This window comes from Balaenoptera borealis (assembly GCF_965194805.1).
Source record: "Balaenoptera borealis genome assembly, chromosome: 14".
In the NCBI taxonomy this organism is placed as follows: Eukaryota; Metazoa; Chordata; class Mammalia; order Artiodactyla; family Balaenopteridae; genus Balaenoptera; species Balaenoptera borealis.
This window is the reverse complement of record NC_138875.1, coordinates 23,851,803-23,877,920: the sequence shown is the minus strand read 5'-3', so window position 1 is coordinate 23,877,920 and position 26,118 is coordinate 23,851,803. Positions and strand designations below refer to the sequence as shown.

Here is a 26,118-nt window from a genome sequence, read left to right as displayed (position 1 = left end):
TCTTGGCACACAGTTTTCCTGTTGAGGTCCTGAAGATAGGCCCTAACCTCTCTGGGAATGAGGTGGAGGCTTTCCTGAAGAGAGGTTATTCTTCCACCAGCCACCCAGAAGTTTGTCCATCCTTAGGTTGGAAGTTGGGTTCCAGAGGTAACTTTTCAGCTGATCAGTATATTGTGAACACATTTCTGTATCATGAAATATTTCAATAGGGTTCCCTAATGATGGGTGTTTAAGGGCACCTTCCCTGGAGATGTCTTATCCTGTACATTTGGGTGAGGTTGGTTATGTGAATTTTTTTAAAAAAATTAATTAATTAATTTTTGGCTGTGTTGGGTCTTCGTTTCTGCGAGGGCTTTCCCCAGTTGAGGCAAGCGGGGGCCACTCTTCATCGCAGTGCGCGGGCCTCTCACCATCGTGGCCTCTCTTGTTGCGGAGCACAGGCTCCAGACACGCAGGCTCAGCAGTTGTGGCTCACGGGCCCAGTCACTCCGCGGCATGTGGGATCCTCCCAGACCCGCGCTCGAACCCGTGTCCCCTGCATTGGCAGGCAGATTCTCAACCACTGCGCCACCAGGGAAGCCCGGTTATGTGAATTTTTAAAAAAATTTCCAGGTGATTTTTGTGTGTGCTCCTCTAGGTAATAAACAGTCTACCAACGTTTCCATACAAATGTTCAGTTTCTAGGCTCTCTGTTCTGCTCCAATGGTCAAATTTTCTATCTCTGTGCCAGTTTCACTCATCTGAATTACTAAAGTTTTATAGTAAGTCTTGGTACGTATTAGGGAAAGCTTTCCCTCTTTGTCTTGAGGAGCCTCTTCCTTAACCTTGGGCCTCTGCTCTTCCATATAAATTTTAGAATTAGCTTGTCAATTTTCACCAAAAAAAAAACTGTAGTGAGATGGATTTTAATCTATAGACCAACTTGGGGACAACTGACATTTTTGTGGTATGGAGTCTTCTTATCTGTGAAATATATTTCTCCAATTTTTAAATGTTGTTAATGTTTTTCACTTATATGTAAGATCCTCCATACAGGTCTTGTAAATATTTTCCCCACTGATTTGTAATGCCACCTCTACCATTTACAAAGTTATACATATGAGTCTATCTCTGGGCTCTCTGTCCTATTCCATTGATCCACTACACCAAAACTGCCTTGCTTGAATTGTGTAGCTCAGTAAGTCTTTATTTTATAGGGAAAGTTTCTCTCTACCCCCAACTTGCAAACTGTAGTTTGCCAACCCCTGGTTTAAATGATCATGAAGCATCTTTGAATATAGGCCCCTGAATAGCTTCTTAAGCATTAAAAATTAACTTTTCAGCCAATGTGTAGTTACAGAGTTTTAAATTTCATTTAAATTTGTCACACCACTTTTTTCAAAAGTATTTATTTCCACGAATTTTTATCCACAGTTGAATATTACAGTAACTAATACAAGCAATTTTTATAAACAAAGGTATAGTTTACAGATTTGCTCAAAGTGGAAAAATATTTTTATTAGTAGTATTTCTTCTCCATTGTTAGATTCACCCCTGAATATGATGGGATCTCCTTCAGTGAAGCAGTCCTTCATCCAAACATCAGTTGGGAGCAAAATGTTATATTCAAATCTGGATTATTCTGATACTGTATCACTTTAGAAAGTAGTTTAAATTCATTTTTGATTGACCCCCCTTTATTAAAATTAGAAATTTTTTTAGGAAAAACAATCTTTAGTATCTAATAACCTTTATAATAAGAAAAAAGTCCTATGGCATTGGCATCAACCTCTAATTTTCTATACTCCCTAATTCTCTATGGTACTGATGTGTACAAAAAGTGAATTATGGCTATTTGGGTCATGCAGCAAATAATTTGAGAAACTGCAGAGAAATATACTATGAGGAAAATCTACAGTGTCCTGCCCCATGCTGTCATATTTTAGTAACTGTTTAGTCATTTGGCATTATACAAGTGCTTCAACTTAGGATGCCCTTGGTGCCATAGAATGAATGAAAACAATTAAATTTACTGTATGTAAAAGAAATGGATTCTAATGTATTTGTCACTGTAATCTTAATGCATTAAGTGAAGCTCTAAGTAAATATTTGATGAATTGATGGTAGCAGTGTTAATTTTTTCTAAGTTTTCCAAGTTCCTCGTTTTGTCTGTTTTGTTTTTACAAAAGCTTTAAAATTTAGTACAGGAAAGGGAAGAAACTCCTGTTGACATGCTTCATAAAAAGGGGGGAAAAGCCTATTTTCCTTTGGGTCTGATCTGCTTGCTGGGTACCATAAGTCTAACTGCAGCTGTGACGGCACAGGGAGAATGTAGGTGATATGCATATAGGTGATACGTTTGTCAGCCTCAGCAACGAACACACATTACTCTAGGTAAACAGATAGGTCCCATATAATACTTAAAATACAAATTGTTTAATCTAAGTATTTGATTCTTAAGTAATCTTTAAAATGCTTCTCATGTTTCAAAAGACAGATCAAAACACCACCAGGATGTTATGTTGAACATGAAAATTCTTCCCACAGAAACAGTTATTTCAGAGAATTGATGTCAGTTACCTTAGTAACTGCTAAAGGCACATAGTGAGAAAAGTGTCAACTAAATTTTAAATATTAAAATATAAAGAGATATCTGGTTTAGAATTCAAAACTTTATGTTGAATTAAGTTATTTAAATTAAAAGTCATTATTGATTTCATGAAGTTGGAAAATGAATTGAACTGACTTTTAAAAAAATGCAAAGAAGAAAAATGTTAACAAAAGATTGATTATTAAAGATGCTTCTTCCAGTCTCCAAGTGTTACATTAAATAGGGCAGATCTAAACATTAAGTAACTGATTACTGTATTCCTTTATTCCTGGTGTCTATAAAAGAGTACTTGTTTTTTAAGGATATATAGATTAAGTACAGCTCCAGTGAAATACCTTTACCTTTGGAAGAGGAGAACTAAACCTGCATTTCTTAGGCTAAATAGAGGACTATTCACAAGGTTCCCCCACCCCATTTATTCTACTTGCCAAGCTTTTATTCAGTGAGTCCTTGGCACCCAGTGATTAACCAGTGACAGCAGAGGGAGTAACCCAGAGGGATGGAGAGAATGAGGGTGTAAGACAGCACGTAGGGGCAGGAAGCCGTCGCGTTTATGGAATCACTGCTTTTTACACTCCTTAGCACTCTAACAAGGCATTTTTGGCTCTCGAAGATTAAGAACAGGCCTTACATGAAGCCAAGTTTTAAACTAAAGTGCAGTAAAAAGCAAGTTACACATAATAAAGAACTTTAAAAAGAGGCAGCCGCGGACTCAACTGGTTTAGACTGGCCTTCCAAAGCTAGTCAGCATGTGGGTTGTTGAAGGGTGTAGTCAGGGATGTCATATCATGTAACTCTAGCTGGGAAGGAAGGGAAAGGCGCAGCTCTGCGCGGACGCCCGAGAGAAGCCGGGACGTGCAACGTGGAGGTCGAGGGGATCATGCCGACCACACGGGTTGGGACGTGCTGGGCAGCGGCCTTCGCCCAGGGCTGTGCCTCGTCCTGCCCAGCGGGCGAGGAGAGCTCCACACACAGGATTGTTTAGGGCTCGGAGTGTGTTGTGTTTCCAAGAGCCTTTTAAGCTGAGAGGCTGAGCAAGAGAAGGTGGCGGGGTACGGGGGCTCTACTTGTACTCTGTGGAGAAATGTTTTCTTCTTGATGCAACATAGAGGCTCTTCTATGATTTGCAAACACCGTCTGTTCCTGTCATGGGAGCAGCATATTGTTATCTACCAGAAATATGAAAAATACAGCAAAAGATTGTAAACGACATGTAGGATTTTCTAATGGAGTGCTTGCTTTAGAAGAGACAAAAACTTATAAAAGTAGCAAACACATAAAATTCATTGTAATATTATCATTGAATATTCTTTAAATCCTTATTTCAAAGCAGAGATATTTACAGTTTTTTGTGGTAAATTTGAAAAGTGTTGAAAATAACCTGAAAAGGGGAAGTTGACATAAGCTTCTCTCCCTTTAAAAAGAACACACACACACACAAACACCCAAAAGTTTTGGATAATAATTTAATAATACCTGAACTGATTTTTAAAAAAGGCTTTTCAAATAGTCTGATCCTCAAGATGAAGTTTGTTTTCCTTACTCTTTTAGTTATCTGGAATCACTAGCACATTGTGTAATGTTCTTTTTGGAGGTATAATGGCAATAAGGGATTAAAGGCTTTTTATATTGACTTGTTTGGTTTTTAATCTGTAAATAAGACTTGTTATTCTTTTCTAACATTTAGCTTACATAGATTTTTGTGAAAGTTTTGTTGACTCAGGAAGTGCATGGATTAGCATTGGAAATGTAAAGAATATCTTTCTATTTGCTCACATTTTACGTTTGGGACTGCAGCATTTTTAGCGTAATTCTTCCGTAAATTCACAACTACACAAGTGGGTTTGAGTATGTTAGGGACTGAGTCTTCTAATTTTATTTCAGAAACCAATAATCAAACTGTTTAGTCTGGAGGTCAATTACACCATTGTCTCTGCATCACCAGGCATTAAAAAATGTCTTTGGGAAACTTCTCAGAAGGCCCAGGTCTATATATTTGTCCTCAAAACATCTCCCCATAAACCCATCCACACCTACGGTTTGTTGACGGGGGGAAATGTCACTCACTATATGACAGTGTCATGGTTATTAGTACCATTATTTGTTAGAAGTCCTCTGAAGGCAGTTTATGTGACTTACATATGTTTAATATCATTTTACTTTGGGCATTCTCCAGCTATGTGCAAAGATCAAAACTAGGCAGTTTCCATTTTATAGACTGGCATCTTTTATATGGCCCATGGGGACTGCTTGGTGGCTATAGATCATGATGTATATTTGTTTAGACCGAAATCATACTTTAAAAAAATCTTCCATATTTCAAGTGTTTTATTCTGAGCAGTAGGTACAAAATATAATAACAGATGTGTCTTATTCTGTATAGTTCACTCTGCACAGGTTCTCAACCTCTGATTTGATCTACTTTTATAGATTTAACAGATCCTTAAATTCACTTTACTGTACTGTATACTTCCTTCTTGCTCTCACTGGCAATCGAGCTTTGGCACGTGCATTTTCAGACTTCACTGAGGAACTCCAGATTGAGACACGCTGGAATGTGGATTGAGTCCATGGTCAGAGAAGATGGATTAAATGGGAACAAAACAGGAAACATGTGCTTGAAGTCTAACAGCAGGTGCTGAGGGTCATTCCGCTCTTGCAGTTGTGCCTGTGGGGAAGAATAAGATGACGTAAAATACTTCCTATGCCTAAAAATAGCCAGTTTTGGTGAATTCACAAAAATGAATCACAGGAATATTTCTGTTACGATAACTGGGTAGGACTTCAGGAGAATGTGGTCTCCCTCTCCCTGAGGTATTTAGCAGGGAGCGAAGCTCTGGTTTAGGCTTGTTGGAGATCATACGACTTCAACTCCTCTCCCAATTCTAGCATTCTTTAAAAATTTTCCATCTAAGGGAGACTAGAAGAATATAGTTCAGATGCAAATCATGTGGCGAGGCAGTATGGTGAAGTGGTTAAGGCCATGGGCTCTGGAGGCAGATAACCTGAGCTCTAATCCTGGCACCACCCTGGGTGAGTTCCTGAACCTCTCGCTGCCTCAGTTTCCTCATCTGTAAAAAGGAATGGGGAGACTGACATCACAGAAAATGACAGAGCAGGAACCTGTAGGGGTCAGTCCCTCCACTGAAGCAACCACTGAGATAGAAAAAAGCAATTGGCATCAACTATCTTGTAACTCTGGAACCTGATGGGACACTTACAACAACCACGAGAGTGCCTGATGAAGGGAGAGCCTGCTGACCTTTGCTAAGAGATCAGTGTGCATCAGCTACCATCCCCCATTCTCCAGCCCCACCGCAGCTGTAGGGATAGCAACCCACAGTCCTGGAGCAGCTGGCTGGTGCCAGGGTAGGCAGTGAGATCTTGTCTTTCAGAAATCTGGGGTTGTGCACTTTGGTTGGTCTGGCAGTTCCCTGAAGGGCAGGCACAGATGCCTGCCTTGATTTTGGCTCTCTTGGGAGGCAGTGGCTCCCTCCAGCAGCATCAATTGGAAGATTTAAAGGGACAGAGCCCATCTCCTTTCCCCTTTATTTGGAGCCAGATATAGGAAAAGTATAATAACTAAAATGAAAATTTTCATTTAGTTCACTAAAGGGGTCTAACAGCAGACTTGAGCAGGCAGAAGAAATGACCAGTGAAACTGAAGAGAAAGCAATTGAAATTCTTCAGTTTGAGGAGTGGACAGAAAAAAGGGTGAATAAAAGTGAACAGAGCCTGAGGGACCTGTGGGACACCATAAAGTGTACCAACATATACATCATAAGAGTCCCAGAAAGAAAGGGACAGCAAACTATTGGAAGAAATAGTGGCTGGATTCCCAAATCTGATGAAAGATATATTTATCTCTCTGTATATCTCCAAGAAGCTCAACAAACTCCAAGCAGAATAAACTCAAAAAGATTCACACTGAGACACATTATAGTCAAATTATCAAACCCTAATGACAAAGAAAGAATCCTGAGAGCAGCAAGAGAGAAGTGACTCATCACATAACAAGGTATCCTCAATAAGAGTAAAAGTGGATTTCTTATCAGAAACCATGGAAGCCAGAAGGCAGTGGGGTGATATATTTGAAGTCCTGAAATTTCTTCTTTCTGTCAACCAAGAATTCTATATCTGGCAAAACTATCTTTCAAGAATGAAGAATTACAGTCAGCCTTCTGTATCCATGGGTTCTGCATTTGTAGATTCAACCAACCATGGATCAAAAATATTTTTAAAATTTCAGAAAGTTCCAAAAAGTAAAACTTGGATTTGATACATGCTGGCAACGATTTACATAGCATTTACGTTGTATTAGGTACTATAAGTAATCTAGAGATGATTTAAAGTGTACAGAGGATGTGCATAGGTTACATGCAAATACTATGCCATTTTATATAAATGACTTGAGCATCCACAGGTTTTGGTACCCATGGAGGTTCTAGAACCAATCCCCCACAGATACTGAGGGACAACTAAGTCATTTCCAGATAAACAAAAGCAGAAGGAGCTGGTTACCAGTAACTAAAGAAAGTCCTTAGGCTGAAATGAAAGGACATTAGACAGTAACTCAAAGCCATAAGAAATCAAGCCATACGAAGAAATAAAGAACACTGGTACAGCTAACAACATAGGTAAATGTAAAAGCCAGCATTATACTACTGGTTTGTAGCACCTTTTCTTCTTGTATGATTTATACAAATGCAGAAAGTAATTATAAATCTCTGTTAATGGGTACACATGTATAACAGATGTGATCTGTGACAATAACAATATAAAGGCAGAGAGATGGAGATGTATAGCAGCAGAGTATTTGTGCACTATTGAAACTAAGTTGGTATCATTTAAACTAGGTCGTTATCAGTTGAACATGTTAATAGTGATCACCACAGTAACCACTAAGAAAATAACTAAAAAATATACAGAAAAGGAAAGTAGGGAATCAAAATGATACACTTGCTACAAGAAACAAACACACAAAAAGGCAGTGATGGAAGAATTGAAAAACACAAAACATAAAAGACATCCAGAAAACAAGTAGCTAAATGGCAGAAGTAAATCCTTTATCAGTAATACTTTAAATGTAAACTTAAAGGCAATTAAAAGGCAGAGATTGGCAGAATGGATTGAAAAAACATGATCCATCTATATGCTATCTACAAGAGACTCACTTTAGACACACAAAAAGATTGAAAGTAAAAGTTTGAAAAAAGACATTCCAAGTAATCAGAAAAGAGCTGAAATGCCTATATTATTGTCATACAAAATATACTTTAAATTAAAAAAGTTTACAAAAGACAAAGGAGGACATTATATATCCGTAAAAGGCTCAATCTATCAAGAATATATAAGAGTTACAAATATACATGCACCTAGCAACAGAGCTCAAAATACATGAAACAAGAATGGACAGAATTAAAGGGAGAAATAGTTCTATAATGATAGTTGGACACTTCAATACCCCATTTTCAATAATGGATAGAACAAACCATATGGAAGATCAACAGCAAACAGCAGCCAAAGAACACCACTATAAACCAGTTAGACTTAACAAACAGATACATGACCAATTTGGAGTTATCCCCAGAATGCAAGGGTGGTTCAACATACAAAAATACAAGACTGATATTCCTTTGTATGTATATACCTCATGCATTGCTGGTGGGAATCCTTTGGTGTGTTTAACAATCCCCTTAAATTTACATTCTTATAGGTCAGCATATTCTGTCCTCACCACCCAAGCAAATGGTTTGCTTTAATAAGCAACCTGTATTTATCCTACATAAGGTTCAAGTACAGGAGGATGGCATGGATTGTCCGAGCCTTTCCTCTGAGCACTGTCTAGGGAGAAACAGAACATAAAACTCTAGCAAGAAAAACAAAACAAAACAAAACCAAAAAACCATTTTTTGAAAGAATTGCTGGACATGGGAATTGACTGCTAAGGAAGACTCAGAATCTGACTGTACATGTCTCCAGAGAATATCTGACCAACTTCCACTGTCTTTTTCCTACTTCCTTAATTCAAACCCAAGTCTGACTTGGATCATATTCTTTGAACTTTGGCCTGAACTCTTCTCGTAAACAGTGCGAATTTATAAGCAGTTACAGCTCTCCCTCTAATGTATGTTTCAGATATTTAAAGACAAAAAAGACCTTCTAAATCTGCACTTTGTGTAAATTCTCAACTCTCCATAAAAACAGTAGCGGGTCAGAGAACTCAATGGCTTCTGTCATCAGTCTTTTCAGCAGCTGAATATACAATATCTGTGTTGGTGACTCTCTGCCTGCTTCTCTGTGATCCAAATCTTTAATAAACCACTGCATTTCCCCCACTGCCTTGAAGAGAACACCCTCCCTTGATCTTCAGCCTCTATTCTCTACTTGTACACGACGCTCAAGTTAATTTATTCTTTTCCTGCCTCTTCCTCTGATTACTTTTCCCCATTTCTTTTTATCCTTGTTTCATATTGACAATTACTTCACTGGCTAAAGAGGTTGTTTAAGAGTTTGAGAAAGTATTAGGTCTCCTCAAAATGTTACCCACATATACTAATGGGAGAAATGCTCCTTGTCTTTTGAGTAATCTTGATGTGACTCATCATTTACATGCTGTCCGCTACAGCGCCCACAAAGGTTAGGCACTCAGCCCAGATCACCTAGGGCTCAGCTTCGGCAGCTCATCTCTATGTAAAAATTCCCATACTCTTAAGACAGATTTAAATAATCATTTCCCTGAAATGTTTTCTTTCAAGCATATTCCTAAGGGCAAATATTGTAAGCCTTAAGAGTCAAGATTTAAGAGCTCAAATTGTTTTCTGAAAAGAGTATTTCTTAGTTCCATTTGTGGGTAGGGTTGATATTCTGCTTACTTTGTTAATTTCATTTTGTGCTATAGTTTAGTAACACGGTAGTGGCAAATGAAATACTTAGACAATGTCTAAAATCTGAGAGGCAGAGATGATTAAAGTTCAGTCTTCTGTGTATATATGATAAGTTATTCATGGGTGGTGTGGCTCATATTTACCTAAAGAGAACACCTAAAAATGTAAGGTCTTCTAGAATATAAGGTAACCAGTATTTCATTAATAAAGAGAAGCAAGGTTAAAATCTAAACTACCAATTCTTTTATTTGTTTTAGACTAGGACTTTATAACATCGATTAATATTTTAAAACTCACCTGGATTGTTCGTATAAAGGCCACTGTTACCCGTTCTTCAAATTCATTCAGGGGAGTATAAAGGTTCAAAATTTTGACAATCTGTTGGAATAAAAACAAAAGTTTAGCACAGAGCTAAATGAACATAAGACAACTTTTGAATTTTAAAGAACATATGACATTGGCACAGGAGGACACTTCGCTTTAGGCAAGATCCACAGTTTAGATACAGCTGGACTGATGTTTAGGGGCCTACATTTAGTAAACTAGAGTCCGGAAGCTCTGCCTGGAAGATCTGAGCTCTCTTACCCCATTCCTCTCTCCCGTATACCTGCTCACCCCGCCCCCTATGCTCCATGGCTCATAAAGTAATGAGGATTTTAGGAAACTGCTGCCTGAAGCACTCAGCCTCTTATCCACGAGTAACTTAAAGGTTTCATTAAAAGAGTCCTGGGTATCTTACCTTATATAACAAAGGTCTTAACAAAGCCTTCCTACCTCCCCCCACCCCCAAAATCACTTACGAAGGAACAGATTTTACTCCTGTCTAAATGGAAGCTAATCCTTTGTCTGCTCAACTGTCTGGGGGAAGTAGCCTGCCCAGGGGCAGAGCGATGCCAGTTGCAGTCTAGAAGTAAACTTGTGAAAGCAAAATTTTAAAAAGTTTCAAAACTTTCAGTACACTTGTAGAAGGAAGCAGTTTTCCTAAGAGTTTGGGATTTCATCTCTTAGTAGTTAGTGGAGGAGGTAAGGAAATGTATGTTTACTTTGCAATGCTGAGTTTGGATTTTGCTGTTCTTTAGGTGCTGGGCAGAGAGAAGGTGCATGATTTAATTTGGAAAATCTGATTTCCTCGTGCTGGTCTCATTTTGCACTACCACCTTGTGGCGTGCCCATTTCTAAATAGGCACATTCATGATGGAGGGCAAGATCACCTGTGTGTGGACAAGATTTATCTTTTTACAGACTGGTAATATCTCTGCAACCGAGTCCTAGTACAAATACAATTTTGAGGGGAAAAGGAAAGGAACATTTAAATGCCTCTAGGTTCTCACTGACTTTATTTAAAATAATGTAAATGGATGCTCAGTGAAAACAGGACCAATTTAAATTTCTAGGTGAGAGACATTCCAGAATTCATGGTAAGCGTTTAAAAAAGTTTGTGCCTAAGCTTGACGTTTTGTGGGTTGACTACGTTATCTTTCTACGTAAGCAAGAGACACCAGAGAGTTACTGGGAAACCATGGCATCTTGTTTCACAGACCGAAGTAGCCTTTGGTTCATCCAGGAACATCCCATCCTCTGGACCTTCAGGACTGTATCATTGGGAGCAGAAAGGGCCAGGAGTGCCACACTAAGAAACAACCACTGGCAGGAACAGACTTGAAATGGAAGCTGGGCTTGCTCTGAGGCCCTCGGCTGACAGTGACCACACCTGCTGGGTGCTGAGGGCGGTGCACAGGGAGCAGATGGCCTCTGCATCTTCGGGGCTTTTCTTCTTTAACTGCAGGAGCTGGGCTGCTTGGATCAGGGGTTCCATGGTCTCAGCAACTTCCCTCTGGTGCAGGTTTCTTCCCCGAAGCCACTCCTCCAGCTGACTTATATTGTACCTTAGACACAGGAAGAGTGAGCTCTGTTAAACCTGGCCTCCTACTTCACTGGGAAGAGCTCACCTCTTGTGTTTATTTTGCAGGCCAGCTGCCATGAGTATTATCATTCTCCTCATCTTAATTGTCTCACATGGGCAAAAGCGTGAAAAGTAGCTGGCACTCAATCACTTTTTGTGAAATGAGTGGGTGCTTAAAATCAAGCCAAGATGAAGTACCTAAAGTGTCTGTACTAAGTTAATGAGCAAAAAAGGCATTAACTATATTGAATTAAAACAACTTAACATTTAACATTCGCAAACATGTTTGTACTTCTCTGTGAGCCTTCATGCCTCTTAAGTCATTAATTTTTCTCTCTGACCTATCCACATCATACTTACAATCTTTACATTAAAGTATGTAAATGTGTTTAAGCTCGGAACTAATTTGTTTACCGGGTCACCATCTCAGTGTGTGATGAATTTCACCAACCAATAAGAAGGTGATGGATTTGAGTCACATACCGACTGTGACAAGGACAACCCGTTGGATTTGGATTTCATTTTCAGAGACAAGCGTCCCGTGCCTGACTGGAGCTGGTGTGTGCCAGGCCAAGGCGCCTCTCGTACCTGAGCTGCATGCCTGTGCTCCAGGAGCAGACGTCCTTCCTCAGAAGCAGGTTGTTGAGAGTCACTGCGTTGATCATGTAGAAGAGCTGTTTGAACACCTGGAGGATGATCTCGGGGTCCAGGCCCTGGTCGCACATGACTGTGTGGAAGGAATTCATCTGGCGGATGATGGCTTCCAGGCAGTAGGATTTATCTCCATCCGCCAGGCTGGAGGTGCGCTTCCGGTAGCCCGTGGGCTTCACCCCAGACAGACCCTGAATGCTCTCGTTCTCCAACATGGCAGACACTGAAAGAAAAGCATGATTAGAGAAGCTGCATGTTCCCAAAGAAGATCTGTTTTCGGGTCACTGAGATCACACAGTACTCAGGGCTTTGGCAGTGATCCCACCCAGAGATGAACAAGGTCGACATGCTCAGGAACTTACAGCATTTGGCATGGAATTTCTAACCTGTTGATTTCTACACAGAATAGGACTTCCACATAGAAATCTTGGACTAAACCTGTGGACCAAATTTTCGCTTAAATTTTTTGGTGATGGGCCAGAGGTAAAAGGCACGTACCAACTTAATTCTGTACTGGCTTCTGTGCTGAGAGACCAACATTTGGTCTCTTGGGTGTAGTCATGGCCCAGCCACTGACCTGGGCCTGGACCCTGAGATCATCCTATAGTTGTTCAAATAGCTTTTCTCCATCAGCCACCGACCATGTAAATCTTAGGTGAGCTGGTCTGTCATACTTACTGCACAGCACTTAACTACGTGTCAGGCACTTTATATTCAGTATTCCTTTTAATCGTCCAACAACCTATTTCCTAATGAGGAAATTGAGGCATAAAGAGGTTAAATAACTTGCCCAAGGTCACCCTGCTAGGAAGTGGCAGGGCCAGGATTTGAACCCAGGTATGTCTGATTCCAGAACTGATGCTGTTAACCATCATCTTATCTGAGTCATGAAACATCCCCAGTTCTCCCTATGTCTGGTGAGAATAAACTGGCGCCTCATAAGAAGAGTCTCAGACAGGAAGAAGGATTTGGAATGAATCTTATCCCAAGGGATGTATTTCTGGATGGCATGTAGGACTCTGTCCTACTTGGAATTTCCTTATAACCTACTTGTGTTGTAATAACCTGGGGAAAGAATTACTTACATGGTCCAGGAGACTATTTCCTCAACAGCCTTTAAGGAGCACAGTGAGTGATGCATATACGTGTCACTTTTCTTGTGACTTAAAAAATAACTGCTCTTATTTTCAAATCTGATTTCATGTTAAGTGCCCAAGTGTACTGCTTTGGACAGAATGTTCAATAAATATTTATTGCATGAGTGTTTACTACTGTGTTCATGTATATGAACATACTTAATGCTTTCCTTTCTCCATGAATAAAGTATATATATGGGCAAGTGGATTATATCTTTTCACTGTACATGCATTTACACTTTCTGAATTTATATTTATTACTTACGGAAATTAGTTTGTTTTGGGGGAAAAAAATACAGTATATTACAGAAAAAGAGATAAAGGAAAAGTGATCTATACTCTCACTACCCAAGCATCACATGCTTTGATGGGCTGGTGTTGAGAAGTTCATAACTGCTTTTGAGTAGACAGCACACACCTCCTCAGCTTCCTTCACTGGGGAGGTCCTGGCTTTCTGGAGGCTGCACCTAAGATATCTGGTTCCCTAAATGTAGGGAGTGCTTACCCTCACTTCAGATCCCATGATGAGCGCAAGAGATCTCCTGTGCCAGCTTACCTATCATAGGCTGCAACAGGCCCTCGGAGATTTTAATGAGCTGCTGGTAGATCTGAATGGAAAGGTCGCTCAGCACCTGGCGGTATTCAGTGAGGTCAAAATTCTTAAGACAGTGCTCATTCTGCTTCGCCGTATTCTGAGTCATGAAGCCCTGCGGAGGCAGATGGGTGCTGTGCTGAGGCTCCGTGGCCGGCCGTGCTCAGCAGGCCTTCTGCGCCTCCAGTCACTTTCTCAACACCCTATTTGTGGGGCCCGATCAGGCTCTGTCTGCTACTATGATGTTCTACCAGACCCTGTCAGTTCTTTGAGGTCGCAGTGATGGCTCTTAAATTTGAAGGCAGTGTCAAAACCAAGCATGATAGAGGACTCGAAACTGCTTAATTAAAAAGGCCACAGTCGTTTAGTCCAAATCCCTGAAGTTTCCCTAAGGTAGCAAAGCGAAGGTTGGTAGCAGGTCCAGGGAAAGAGGGAATCCATGCTTTCTGACTCTTTACCCAATTCTCTTCCCAATATACCAAGTTACCCTAAAATATTAGATTATACACAGTCCCTAAAGAAGTACCTGGGTCAGAGTATATGTTTTTAAAATGAGAAATTTATGTGGATTCTATCACTGGGTATCAGAATTAATGGATGAACTGAAACGATTCCACAGCTACAGCACTATGTCTTCTTAGCTTTCTATGTTAACAAGATGAAGTAACATGCAAGTTCAAAGAGTTGCTAATATCAGAAGGACTCATGTGACCAATGTCTCTCTGTATTCAGGCCAAGGGGAACCAAGAGCAGCCAAAAGGTCAGTGTTTTCAAAAGGGTAACTATCCCCAGCAAAGCCTCTCATACTGTGTCAAATCACAAATCAATTTTTAAGGAAAACAAAAGCAGGCAGAAGGGACTACCCTGGTGGCGCAGTGGTTAAGAATCCGCCTGCCAGTGCAGGGGTCACGGGTTCGAGCCCTGATCCGAGAAGATCCCACATGCCGTGGAGCAACTAAGCCCGTGTGCCACAACTACTGAGCCTGTGCTCTAGAACCCGCAAGCCACAACTACTGAGCCCGTGTGCCACAACTACTGAAGCCTTCGTGCCTAGAGCCCGTGCTCCGCAACAAAGAGAAGCCACCGCAATGAGAAGCCTGCACACCGTAAGGGAGAATAACCCCCGCTCACTGCAACTAGAGAAAGCCTGCGCGCAGCAATGAAGACCCAACGCAGCCAAAAAAAAAAAAAGAAAGCAGGCAGAAGAGGGGATAACAAGATAGCCGTTATTTAGGCTACATAGATATGGTTATGCTGTGGTTCAAGTCTCGTCCCTGGGAATATAAGCACGTGAAACAATAGCCTAACGTAATGGAGTTCTTGGTCCTCCCTAGCCCTATATAATGTTCCCTGCAGGGTACAGACAGCATTGGGTCAAGTGATGATTGTCAATAAGATAACCTTAAATGCAGTTCTCTGCTTAAAGTAAAAGCTTGTATATAATATTAGGGTTATGGAATAGAGGACATCTGGTTTGAAATGAAGCCCATTTCTTCCAATAATACAGTAAACACTATTTCTTTAATATTTAACCCACTCCCTTTCATAATAAAAGCAGCTGTATCAAAGTTCTGATTCTAGGAGAGAGATGGAGTCAAGTCCCATTCCAAGGGTGGCAACACTGACTGGCATGGCATACCCTTTTATTATCCCAGGGAGAAGAGTCTGTGAAAACTTGTTCTGGCACAAAAGATGGAATAAAGCTTTCAAAATTGTTGCACTATATTGATTTACACTATGTCTTGGCCTTGGGGAGGGTGGAGAGTGAGATATGTGAAAGGAAGGGGAGAAGGAAAGTCAAGGAGGCCTGCAGGGCACTGGGAGTGGGCAGTGCCTGGGACGAGTTGGGATTCTCACCGGAGAAATTAGGGTGAAAATGGGCCGTATGTTACTAGGTCACTGGGCTGAATGCAGAGCATGGGAAAAGTTCTTTCAAGGACCAGCAGTGGGAATGGTGAGTTCTAGATAAAGCTGGACCCTAGAGGTCCAGAGCAGAACATTAAGTGATGGGGTGAGCTGGGCCTCAGGCCAAGGAACTGAATTTGCTGAGAAGCTCGAAGCTGGGCCTCAGGGTCAGTTTGCACAGATGTAGTTCAATTACATTGCGCCTCTTCTCTTGGACCATCACTGTCTGTCTTAATATGGACAAACTAATTGGTTGGCTTAGGAGACAATCTGACATCCCAGACAATTGAGCTTTCTGCCAGCATTCACAGAAATGGGGCTCTTCTAGGACTGCTTCCGAAAATTAAGGTCACAGGGTTTTCAGGGGGAGTCCCGAGGGCTCTCAGATGATGGATGGGTTACGCAAATTCATTTCCCTACGAATCCACTTATTCATTCAGGGTGCTTTCCAGGGGCCCTCGGGGTCATCGAGGCCTGCCTTATTCCTGCTTCCAGTGAACAGGTGCAGAAGGCACGCCCAGGGCCTGAGGTCCCAGAGGTGCTCCAAAGATCTCACACCCTCTCTTCAAGGGATACAAAGCAGCTCAGAATGACATTTGGACAAAACAGAGATGCCTTCTATGACCGAAACCTCCGCCCTCCATTCTGACCTGAGATCTGAGGTGCTCTGAAGTGGAACAGGTGTTGCTGTGCCCAAGGAAACGAGGGCCTAACCGCTGAAGAACACGGGGCACCTCGACGGTGTTTAAGTGCACTTTAGGGGACTGGGTTTATCTTACACTCACCTCATCCCCGCTGTACTGCTTCAAGCAGTGCAGGAGGCGGCAGGTATTGGACAACCAGAACGATGTCATCTCAAAGTCATCACTGTGCTTCTGTGAAAAGAAAAAGACGTTCCTGGTTACGAGTAAGTGGTTCCCATCTGGTCAAATGCTTACCTGGTCCCTCCATGTCCACGTTTCCTTCTCTTACCCAGTAGGCCCCAAGCAGATCCGACGGAAAGCGGGCCCTTACTAATCACAGTCACACAGAAGAGAGCCATCCCCACGAGGCTGCGTTACTGCTCTTCCACTACCGGGGATGATGTACGACCCAGCCCTGGTCCCCTGATCAGTGGTCCACACACGTGGGGGACAAGCTGCCTCTACAGCTGACGACGACGAAGCAAAGTGACACAGACGAGCTTGACTCCAGCAGCCCTGGGCTCTACTGTGAGCACAGGGCCAGCTGGCCTGGCAGGTTCTCACCATCAGTGATCCAACATAAGGGGTGTTGGGGAGCACGTGGTGAAACATGCTGGTATCCTGTTTATCTAGAGGTCAGGTGTCATTTACCTTCAGAGCTGGAGATGTTGGAGAACTTGGATCACAAAACCCAGACAGAGAGAAGCGAAGGTGACCTGTTGTTTTCACTGAGCTCCCCACACACCACCACCTTCGGCCTGGACACTGACCTTGAGGACCTTCTTAATGCCATTGATGGTGGAGGTCAGCAGGGAGTGCACCTTGAGGTCGTCGTTCACGTAGTCCGCGTGCCTGATGCACATGTAGAGGATGTAGGCAGGGAGGCAAGGCACGGTGCCCGCCAGCGCCTGGGGCTTCAGGTCTACCGGCAACAAACAGCAAGAATTAGATTTATAGCCGATGCTCGGGGCTGTAAGAATCCTGGCCTGCAATACCCATAATTTTAGCATTTTCCTGTAGCTCCTCATGGGGGTGGGAGAGGAGCAGGGGAGAAGCTGCCCTGATACACAGATTCCCTCTGACCTTGACTACCGGTAGATTCAGAAACTAGTTAAAAACCCCAAACAGACAAAAATCATGTTCCTAAGTGTTTAAAATAGGCTCCTCACTCCTCGTCCTTACAACATGGAGGAAAAGAATCCACAGGTGGTGCCCTGCCCGAGTTTACACACGGTAAGAAGGGGCCGCGGCCGGAGGTTGGCTGGAGACGGGCGCTGGCTCCCTCACCAGGCGGCCGGGGCGAGAACTTCCCACCCCTCTGCCCCGGGGCCCTCACACTCAGGGACAGCTGCCCCCCCTCCCCTCCCCTCTTTTTTTTTTTTTTTTTTTTATAAATTTATTTATTTTAATTATTTATTTTTGGCTGCGTTGGGTCTTTGCTGCTGCGCCTGGGCTTTCTCTAGTTGCGGCGAGCAGGGGCTACTCTTCGTTGCGGTGCACAGGCTTCTCATTGTGGTGGCTTCTCTCGTTGTGGAGCACGGGCTCTAGGCACGTGGGCTTCAGTAGTTGTGGCCCGCGGGCTCAGTAGTTGTGGCTCACGGGCTCTAGAGCACAGGCTCAGTAGTTGTGGTGCATGGGCTTAGTTGCTCCACGGCATGTGGGATCTTCCCAGACCAGGGATCGAACCCATGTCGCCTGCATTGGCAGGCAGATTCTCAACCACTGCACCACCAGGGAAGCTTCCCCTGGTGGACACACGGGCCCTGCAGCAGCAAGAAGGCGAGGCCTGCTCCCACAGACGGAGCCCGCGTACCGGGGGCTGGGAGAGCTGGAGCAACTCCTAGCGCGTCCGGGCCTCGGCTCGGAAACCGCGTGGCAGCACCCGCCCGCCCGCCCGGACAGGCTCGGAGCCAGCAGGTCAAGCAGGCCACCGACTGGCCACAGCTGCTCTCCCCTCCCCACGCCGCCGCCTCCCTCTTGGCCAGCGCTAACTGGCCACACTCAGGGACAGCTGCCCTCCCCGTCCCTGCCCAACCACTCTCCTCTAAACCGCCGCACCCCGTGTGCTCTGGCAGGACCGGGAGCGGCTGGTGGGCCTCCCCGTGAACTGCAGACTCCTGCTCAGCCTTTTGGTCCTTTCCTGCCAAAGCCCTTGGAGGGCCAGGGAGAAGCTGTCAGACTGCTTTCCATGCCAGAGGAGGCCCGGGGAGGCACAGGCCAGGCTGAGAGCAGCAGTGCTTGGTGGGGGCCCAGAGCAGGAGGAGGAGAGGCCCAGGGACAGGCAAGATGGAAGGCGAGCGCGAGGCCCGGGCACAAGGCCACGGGCCTCAGACTCCAGGCGTGCTCACTGCACCCCCAGGCCGCACCCCACACCCTCATGACCGCCACCCCCAAGCTCCACCCAGCCCAGGCCTCAGGAGCCACCTCTAGGCTCGGAAAGGCAGTGAGGGAGACCACCTCCCCTCCACCTGCAGGGGGGCCGGGGGAGGGGAAGGGGCAACTCCTCAGATCTTCCGCCAGGGCCGTCCAGGGTCAGGGCCGTCTAGGGTCAGGGCCGCCTAGGGTCAGGGCCGCCTAGGGTCAGGGCCGCCTAGGGTCAGGGCCGCCTAGGGTTGGGGCTGTGCATGTGCTGCCAGCTTCTCCAGTGGGTACTTGGCCTCAAATACACCTACAGGCCATAATACTCCAGGTACCTGGTTAACATCTGGGCATCTCATAGGCTTAACAGATGACTGCGGATTGGCCTTTGGCTCTAATTAGAATGCCAATAACATTTATACAGAAAAATGTGTTTTAAGGCCCAGACTTCCAACCTACAGCTTCTTGCTTCGAGCCTGACCGTATGCAGATTGCAGATAGCTTGTCCTGCCTTGGAACTTTCTATTGTGATCTGAGTCCCATAGCAGCTAAATGGCAGTGTCTTGGGGGCAGGGACCATGGCTCTACTTTTCTCCATCGTCCACAGTAACCAGCCAACACTGGGCACCTGAGCCGGGATCAGTGGAATTCCGGTGTTCGTGTGGAAGGGTCTTTTGGAGGGAAGGTGACCGCGTGCTGTGTGCGGGCGGCTTCGCAGATGAGCTTGCCTGGGGCCACCTGAGCCATGACCGCGGGAGGGAGCCACCCACTGGCTGGCACAAGCAGCCTCCACCATTATTATTCTTTTTGCTCTGATGCTCTGAACTTTTGAGTTTCATTCATCAGAGATTAAAGGTTCATTCCTAACGGTGTTTGAACAAGATGCAGCCTGGTTAAGGAAATTTGAGGTGAACTTACATCACATTTAGTAGTCAGGCAATTGTGGGGAAATTAACCTTTATAAAAAGAGCAAAATACTCAGCTACTAAAAATACCCAAAACAAAGAGCTGAAGCAAAATCTCTGCTAGGCTGAAGCCACGCTCCATTCTTTCCGCAGCCCTTGGCCCACTACTCAGCAGACTGGGACTTCAATAAACGTACATTTCTCTAAAGTAACATTTACCTCTTATCTGAACTCCAAATACCCCTGCAAAAGCTACCACCTCTTTGAATTCCTCACATTCGAGAAGGGTTTCGCAGCTTTAACACAGCACCTTCACCTTTGTCATATTTCAAGTGTGGGGTGGGCGGGGTCAGTATCCTCATCCCCATTTTATAGATGGGAGAACTAAGAGACTGGAGAATGGAGCTAGTAGCTCAGGGACCAGAGGACCAGACCACCAAAGATCCCTCCTTTTTTGGTCCAGGACTCTTCCTGCCGGCTCTGCAGGCGGCTGATGAACTGGGCTGAACACCGAGCAGGAAGGCTGGCATGTTGCAGCCAGATGGCATGCAAGACCAGAAGGGTCAGAGCTGGTACAACTGGCAAACCAGGCCCGGGGCTGGCAAGGAAAGCAGCTCCCAAGAGCCCTGCATGCGGCCCCGGGGGCAGCCCACACACCAACCCCAGTATCACCTGGGAGCTGGTCAGAAGTGCAGCAGCTCGAGGTGGTGGGTGAGAGTGGCTGGGGGATGGAGGATGGGGGAGGAGGAAGAGGGCGGGGGTGTCTGTGGGATGGGGGTTGTGCAGGAGGTGGAGGAGGAGGGGCTGGGGGTGGGATGCCACAGAGGGCCCGACCTGTCACCAGATTCCGAATGAGCAGGGCCTCGTCCTCCTTGTGGTACTCCAGCATGCCCTGGAAGTCCTTCTCTTTCCGCTGCACGGTGACCTGCCTGTTGAGCTCGTGGCGCCTCCTCTCGCTCTGGCCCAATGCCTGGGCAGCTGAGCAGGAGAGAGGGACGGAGGATGAACTGAGACCTCCAGGCTCAGGCCTGGGGGCGGGGTCATTTCAGGTGGGTGGGGTTTGGGCCTGGGTCTGGGGCCCCAGGGTTCTGGGTTCTCTGGGCTGTCACACTCCTTACATGGTCTGTCCCTGCAGCCTGGGCCACAGTCCAAGTGTGACCAGAGGAGCTTAGCATCAGGCACTGGGGGCCACTCAGGACAGGGGCTACTCAGGACAGGGGCTGTGGAAACACCCAAAATGGTAACTGGCAGGTTTTGGACCAGAGAAAACTCGGGAAGGATGTGAGGTGCAGGATGTACAACTATCCGGCTGGGGAGCTGTTTCTTTTTCCCCACCCAGCTGTAAGAAAGGGAAGGAAGGAGGGAGAGGGAGGGAGGGGGAAGGAAGGAGGGAGGGAAGGGGAGGAAGGGAGGAGGAGGGAAGGAAGGAGGGAGGGGGAGGGAAGGAGGAGGGATGGAGAGAGGGAGGAAGGGGATAGGACAGAAGGAGGGAGGGGGAAAGAGGGAGGGGAGGAGGAGAAGAAAAAGCCTGAGTGACTGGGAGTTTGAGAACTCTAGGAACAGAAAAGAGAAATCCAAAGATGGAGAAGGGCATGTGGGGTATGGGGACAATGGCCCAAGGCTGAACAGGACACAGCCCTGCCCTCCTACAGCCTTGTCTAGAGCAGCAGGTGGACATAAGCAGGTGATTAAACAATACCTGTGATGGGAACTGTGACGTAGCTGTGTGGTGTCAGGACAGCAAAAGAGGGGACTGGAACCCTGAGGACGTACCTCCTGAGCTGAGGTGGAAGGATGGGGGGGTATCCCAGGTGGTGAGGGGACAAAGAGAGGGTTCCCAGCAAGGCAGGATGTGCAAAGAAGGGTGGGGAGTGACGTGATTAGATCTGCAGCGGGGAGTCAAGGAAAGAGAACATTCTGGGGGTTTCTGGGAGATTGATTTAAATCTCTGCCTGACCTCTCTGGGCCAGATTCCAGTTGGGAAGTTTAACCACAGAACTGACCTCTCTCCCTGACTACTGTAGCGTGGAGAAGGGCCCCCGTGGTTTGGGGCTTTATATTACGGAGCATTCTTCCGAACCAGAAGGTATTGCCTCCCAGCTTTAAGCCCTCTGAACGCAGGACCACAGGGCCACTGTCTCAGCTGCCCCTCGCCGCGCAGCTTGAGTCAGCACCCAAACGCCTGCTAGGTTTGTGGATCGTTAGCACAGGTTCCGGCAAACTGAGACTGGGTGAGCGCCTGGGGTCTGCGTGATTCTGTCACGTGACTGCCCTGGGCCGGGGCGGCAGCAGGTGGGGGAAGTGGAAGTGTCTGGGCCGGGCAGGCAGTCCCCTCCCTGAGGGTGGCCGAGCACACTTGTGGCTCACGACACCCGCACCCACACCCTACCTTCCAGGTCCTGGACTTTCTTCATGTAAATCTTCAGTTGCTTTTTGAGCTTCCTCTCGTTCTTCTCCAGCTTTTCCACCAGTTCTTTAAGGTCCTAAAAGCAGGAGGAAGCAGTGTGAGAACAGATCTAATCCCGCCCTGGAGGGCAGGGGTGGGATCCGGGGCCCAGCCTGGCTCACAGGCAGCCGTCAAGGAGGCCAGGCTCCGGGTCCAGCAGGAGGTCGCCCCAAGCAGCCTGCTGCTCCCCGGGTCTGGACCCACGAAATGGGAGATGGGTCACAGTGTTCTCTCAGCCTGGACGGCAGGCTCCTCTGGGCTCGGGCTGCCTGGTGCCCTGCCCAACCCACAGTTCTCTAGGCCAAGCCTCCTCAGGTTGCCATGTCAACCCCCAGGAGACCCTCAGGGTCCCCAGGTGGCTGGGCGGTGCCCCGGGAAGGAATGGACAGGTGAAGGCGTGAGAGCGCAGCGGGGAGGTGTCAGCTGGACGAGCCTGCAGGCCAGCGAGGTTACCTGGGGCCCAGAAGCAAAACGGGCTCTTGGCCTGGGCCCTTCAGTGGCTGCCTAACTCCTAGCAGCCACCGCCACAGGGAGAAAATCAGCCCCTGGGACCTGGAACAGCATTACTGTCACCCTGACCCAGCTGGGCAGTGGAGGCAGGGAGCTCCATGACCGTCAGAGACACTGTGACAAGGAGTGACACAGGAGACAGAAGCAAACACGCCCCTGTGGAACCTCGGAAAACATCTGGGCTCCCTTTCTCCTTCCTCCTCTGCACGGGTGACGTCCCTTTCGTGCCTCCTGCCTCAGGTCAAGCCTCCCCTACAATTCTTTTTCTGTAATACTTGTTAATCCCATGTAGAATCATGCTTTTGGAAACACCATCTTCTTTCTCTTCTTTTTTTTAACATGTCTTGCTTCCCCTACTAGCCTGTTAGCTCTCTGAGGACAGAGACTCTTTCATTTCTCTGGCATCTGCCCGGCTCCTGTGGTTACTTCCAGGATGGCTACCAACCATTCCTCCCCTCCAGCAAGAGGAAGAGTCCATCCCCATCACTCAATCTGCCCAGATTTGTCTCAATCAACAGAACGTGGCAGCAGCGACCCTGGGCCAGTTCTGGGACTAGACTTTAAGAGGCCTCCCAGCTCATCCTGTTGGAAGCCAGCTGCCACGTGAAGCAGCCCATGGTGGTCCAATGAAAGACGGCCACGTTTGTGCAGAGAGCAGATCACGTGGAGGGGAACTGAGGCCCCAGACACAGGACTGGGGCTGTCTCACGTCCTCCAGCCCCCTCCAACCACAGTAGAGCAGAGACAAGTCACCCCCACTGAGCCCTGCCAGAATTCCTGACCCGCAAAATGTGGTTGCTATTCCAGGCTGCTCAGTTTTGGGGAAGTTAGTTATACATTAACAGATAAATAAAATAGCTCCACAAACACTTGCTGACTGTAGATTTCTAGACTCTCTATTCCTACCACAGGGCCAAGCACATGAACCTTGTCCATTTGGCGAAAGGCCACTCCCGGTCCCCTTTTCTTCTAGAACGTGACCTCCCAGAGCTGGGCTCCACGGGGCACGGCGACTCACCAGGTTCTCATTGGTCAGCCGGGACATCTCCTGCTGGACGCCGAACTCCACCTGGGCCTCCGGGGAGAGCAGCAGCGTCTGGCAGAAGGTCTGCTGCTGCTTGTCTATCTCCTCCTTCAGGGCCTCCACCTGGGCCTTGAGACCCTCCACCTCCTCCTCGTGCTCACGGCTCTGAGCCTGCAGCTGGGCCTCCAGCAACCTGCACCCGGGAAGGAGGGCAGGTAACCGGGTGGCCTGTGTCTGTGCCCCCAAGTAGGGGCCACACGTGGACACGCAACAGGGGAGCAGCCGAGCAGGGACACAGCAGCAGCAGCAATTGCATGAAACCAACAGGGGACGGACACGGCGGGGAGCAGGTCCACGGGGCCGGGCAGGCAAGCAGGCCAGCCTTCCTCTGGGAGGACAGGGAATCAAGGCCAAACGCAGCATCCCTGGCCTTAGGCCTTTTTCTCAACCACCCTCATCCCTTTGTTCTTTGTTCCTGAGCACAGTCTATTGGTCTGGGATTGAGAGATTGTCTCCATGTCAAAATATCATCAGCAGAAATAAATTTCTTATAGCATCTTTTCAATAAAAGCATCCATATCTGCCCAAAGTTCACAAGAATCTCCTTGCTAAGACAAAACTCTGGTAGACTGAACTAGCTATATTACTTGCATATTTTCCCTTTAGTAGATTCTCTGCAAGTTTTAGAAAGATCCTTTCTTTTTACCTTTTTTTTTTGAATTTTTAAATTTTATTTATTTTTTAATACAGCAGGTTCTTATTAGTTATCTACTGTATACATATTAGTGTATACACGTCAATCCCAATCTCCCAGTTCATCACACCACCTCCCACCCCCCCCCGCTTTCCCCCCTTGGTGTCCACACGTTTGTTCTCTACAGAAAGATCCCTTCTTTTTATTTACCTTACCCCCACTTCATCTCTGGCCTTTTATATACATTTTTTCCCCAGTCAAAATAGAAACTAAGACTAATTGCAAGTGATCTGGGGGGAGGTTTAAGATCAACTGCTGTCATGACAAGAAGCAGAGAGACCTAGAGAAGATCTGGAGAAGGTTGGGGAGAAGCTTCGGGGAGACTCTCTGGGCAATTCTGGGAGACACCTTCTATTATGAGGAACGGGTAAGGAATTAAGGAAGGTTCTGAAGCAGCCTCCTCTTCAGGAAGTTAATTACTGATATGACTATGATGCTGTCTTCTTGGGCGTAACTACTTGAACAAACTTTCATCAAAAGCCTCCTGACTTGGTCACCCCACCCTCTCCCTGGGATGCAGATAAAGACTGTGACCAGAGCTCAGCAGAGTCAGGACCGTGGAAGTGCCTAGGAGACAGCTCCATGTTTCTGCAGTTCTGCTAGTTCTGCTGTCATTCTGGGAGGAGATAATTCCCACAAGACAGGAGGGAGCAAATCTACAAGGGAGCAAGAGAGAGGGGAAAGTCTACACCGCGAAGTCCCAGATGGAAGTGACCCTGTGTTTGGTCAGCTCCACGGCGGCACCAGGTGCGGTGCTTGGCCCCAGGGACTTCTCAGCAAAGTGACACAAATGAATGAAGAAATGACGGAAATGACTGATTCACCCATTCATCACAGGAAGCATCACCAAAGGAAAACAACAATGCGAGGACTGTGGAAAGTAATTTGGTAATTGAATCAGCATTTTTAGGGGACACACAATATTTAGATAACATCCAATCTTGGCTACAATAAACTAAAAGTAATCACCAGTAAGTTATAAATGTAATGAGAGAAATAGACCGGAACGCCTGGGCTCTAGGATCTCTGCCCAAAGGATTCGTTCCCGGGTTGCGCTGTGAGTTTGCTGCTCACATCTTTCTTAACCTCCATGTAGACTGTAGTTGGGTGACTTAGTCCAGGGTTCTGTGCAAAGTCGGAGAACCCCTGCCTGAGCACCCGGCTGGCCACTTCACCTTGCAGGTGAGAAAACTAAACGTGAGAGAGGTTTGAGGCCACTGCCAGTGGCAGATCTGGTTCTGGATCTCCTGAGGCATAGGGCTATGCCTTCTTTGTTTTATTAATGTATTCATTTCTTTATGTATTAAAGCGCATCCTATTCCCCCTCCCACCCCAAAATAAAACAAACTTCTAGATGGGACAGGAATTTGATCTTACTCCAAAGTAGCCACTATGATACAAGTAGCAGCTAATATTTATTCCATGCTTTCTACGTGGCAGGCATGTGCAAAGTGCTTCACCTTCATCTATTCCTTGCAATGACCCGAGGAGGCAGGTCTGATTCTGATCCACATTCTACCAGAGAGGAAATGAAGCCAGATGTCATGTTGCTCACAGGTGGGGCCACGTTTGAACCCACAGCCAGGAGACATGCTGCGTCGAGAACCAGCTGACCTCAACTTTCTTTTGCCAAGAAGAGAGGCTCTTGATACTGTAATGGGACCTCCATGACGTCATCAGCAGGCAGAACTCGGGAGACGATGCGAGAGGCACTGGGCTCCCGTTGCAGCCCGCCAGCATCAGGCCGAGGGTGCCGGGCACAGCACTCACGCCA

The 26,118-nt window shown here is 46.2% G+C and overlaps 1 protein-coding gene and 1 long non-coding RNA gene across 9 annotated transcripts in view; one reads left to right on the top strand and one right to left on the bottom strand.

Annotated features, from left to right (window-relative positions):
• The window catches only part of LOC309611249, a 28,810-nt gene extending 17,628 nt beyond the window's left edge, over positions 1 to 11,182 (top strand). For 3 of the 4 annotated variants that reach the window (XR_014234413.1, XR_014234415.1, XR_014234416.1), the window contains one exon: positions 10,967 to 11,182. This is a non-coding gene — a long non-coding RNA (uncharacterized lncRNA). Of the gene's footprint in view, positions 1 to 10,556 lie in introns of all 4 variants that reach the window. The other variant, XR_014234414.1, reaches the window with a different exon arrangement.
• Positions 4,901 to 26,118, bottom strand: part of MYO5B (myosin VB) — a 360,038-nt gene continuing 338,820 nt past the window's right edge. For all 5 annotated transcript variants that reach the window (XM_082355410.1, XM_082355408.1, XM_082355411.1 and 2 more), the window contains 10 exons: positions 23,585 to 23,783; positions 22,000 to 22,093; positions 20,445 to 20,588; positions 17,118 to 17,269; positions 16,450 to 16,539; positions 13,724 to 13,874; positions 11,969 to 12,254; positions 11,189 to 11,363; positions 9,775 to 9,855; positions 4,901 to 5,258 (listed from right to left, as the gene is read on the bottom strand). In XM_082355410.1, the coding sequence (XP_082211536.1) occupies positions 5,106 to 5,258; positions 9,775 to 9,855; positions 11,189 to 11,363; positions 11,969 to 12,254; positions 13,724 to 13,874; positions 16,450 to 16,539; positions 17,118 to 17,269; positions 20,445 to 20,588; positions 22,000 to 22,093; positions 23,585 to 23,783 (1,525 nt within the window). In that variant the 3' untranslated portion in view covers positions 4,901 to 5,105. The remainder of the gene's footprint in view (positions 5,259 to 9,774; positions 9,856 to 11,188; positions 11,364 to 11,968; positions 12,255 to 13,723; positions 13,875 to 16,449; positions 16,540 to 17,117; positions 17,270 to 20,444; positions 20,589 to 21,999; positions 22,094 to 23,584; positions 23,784 to 26,118) is intronic.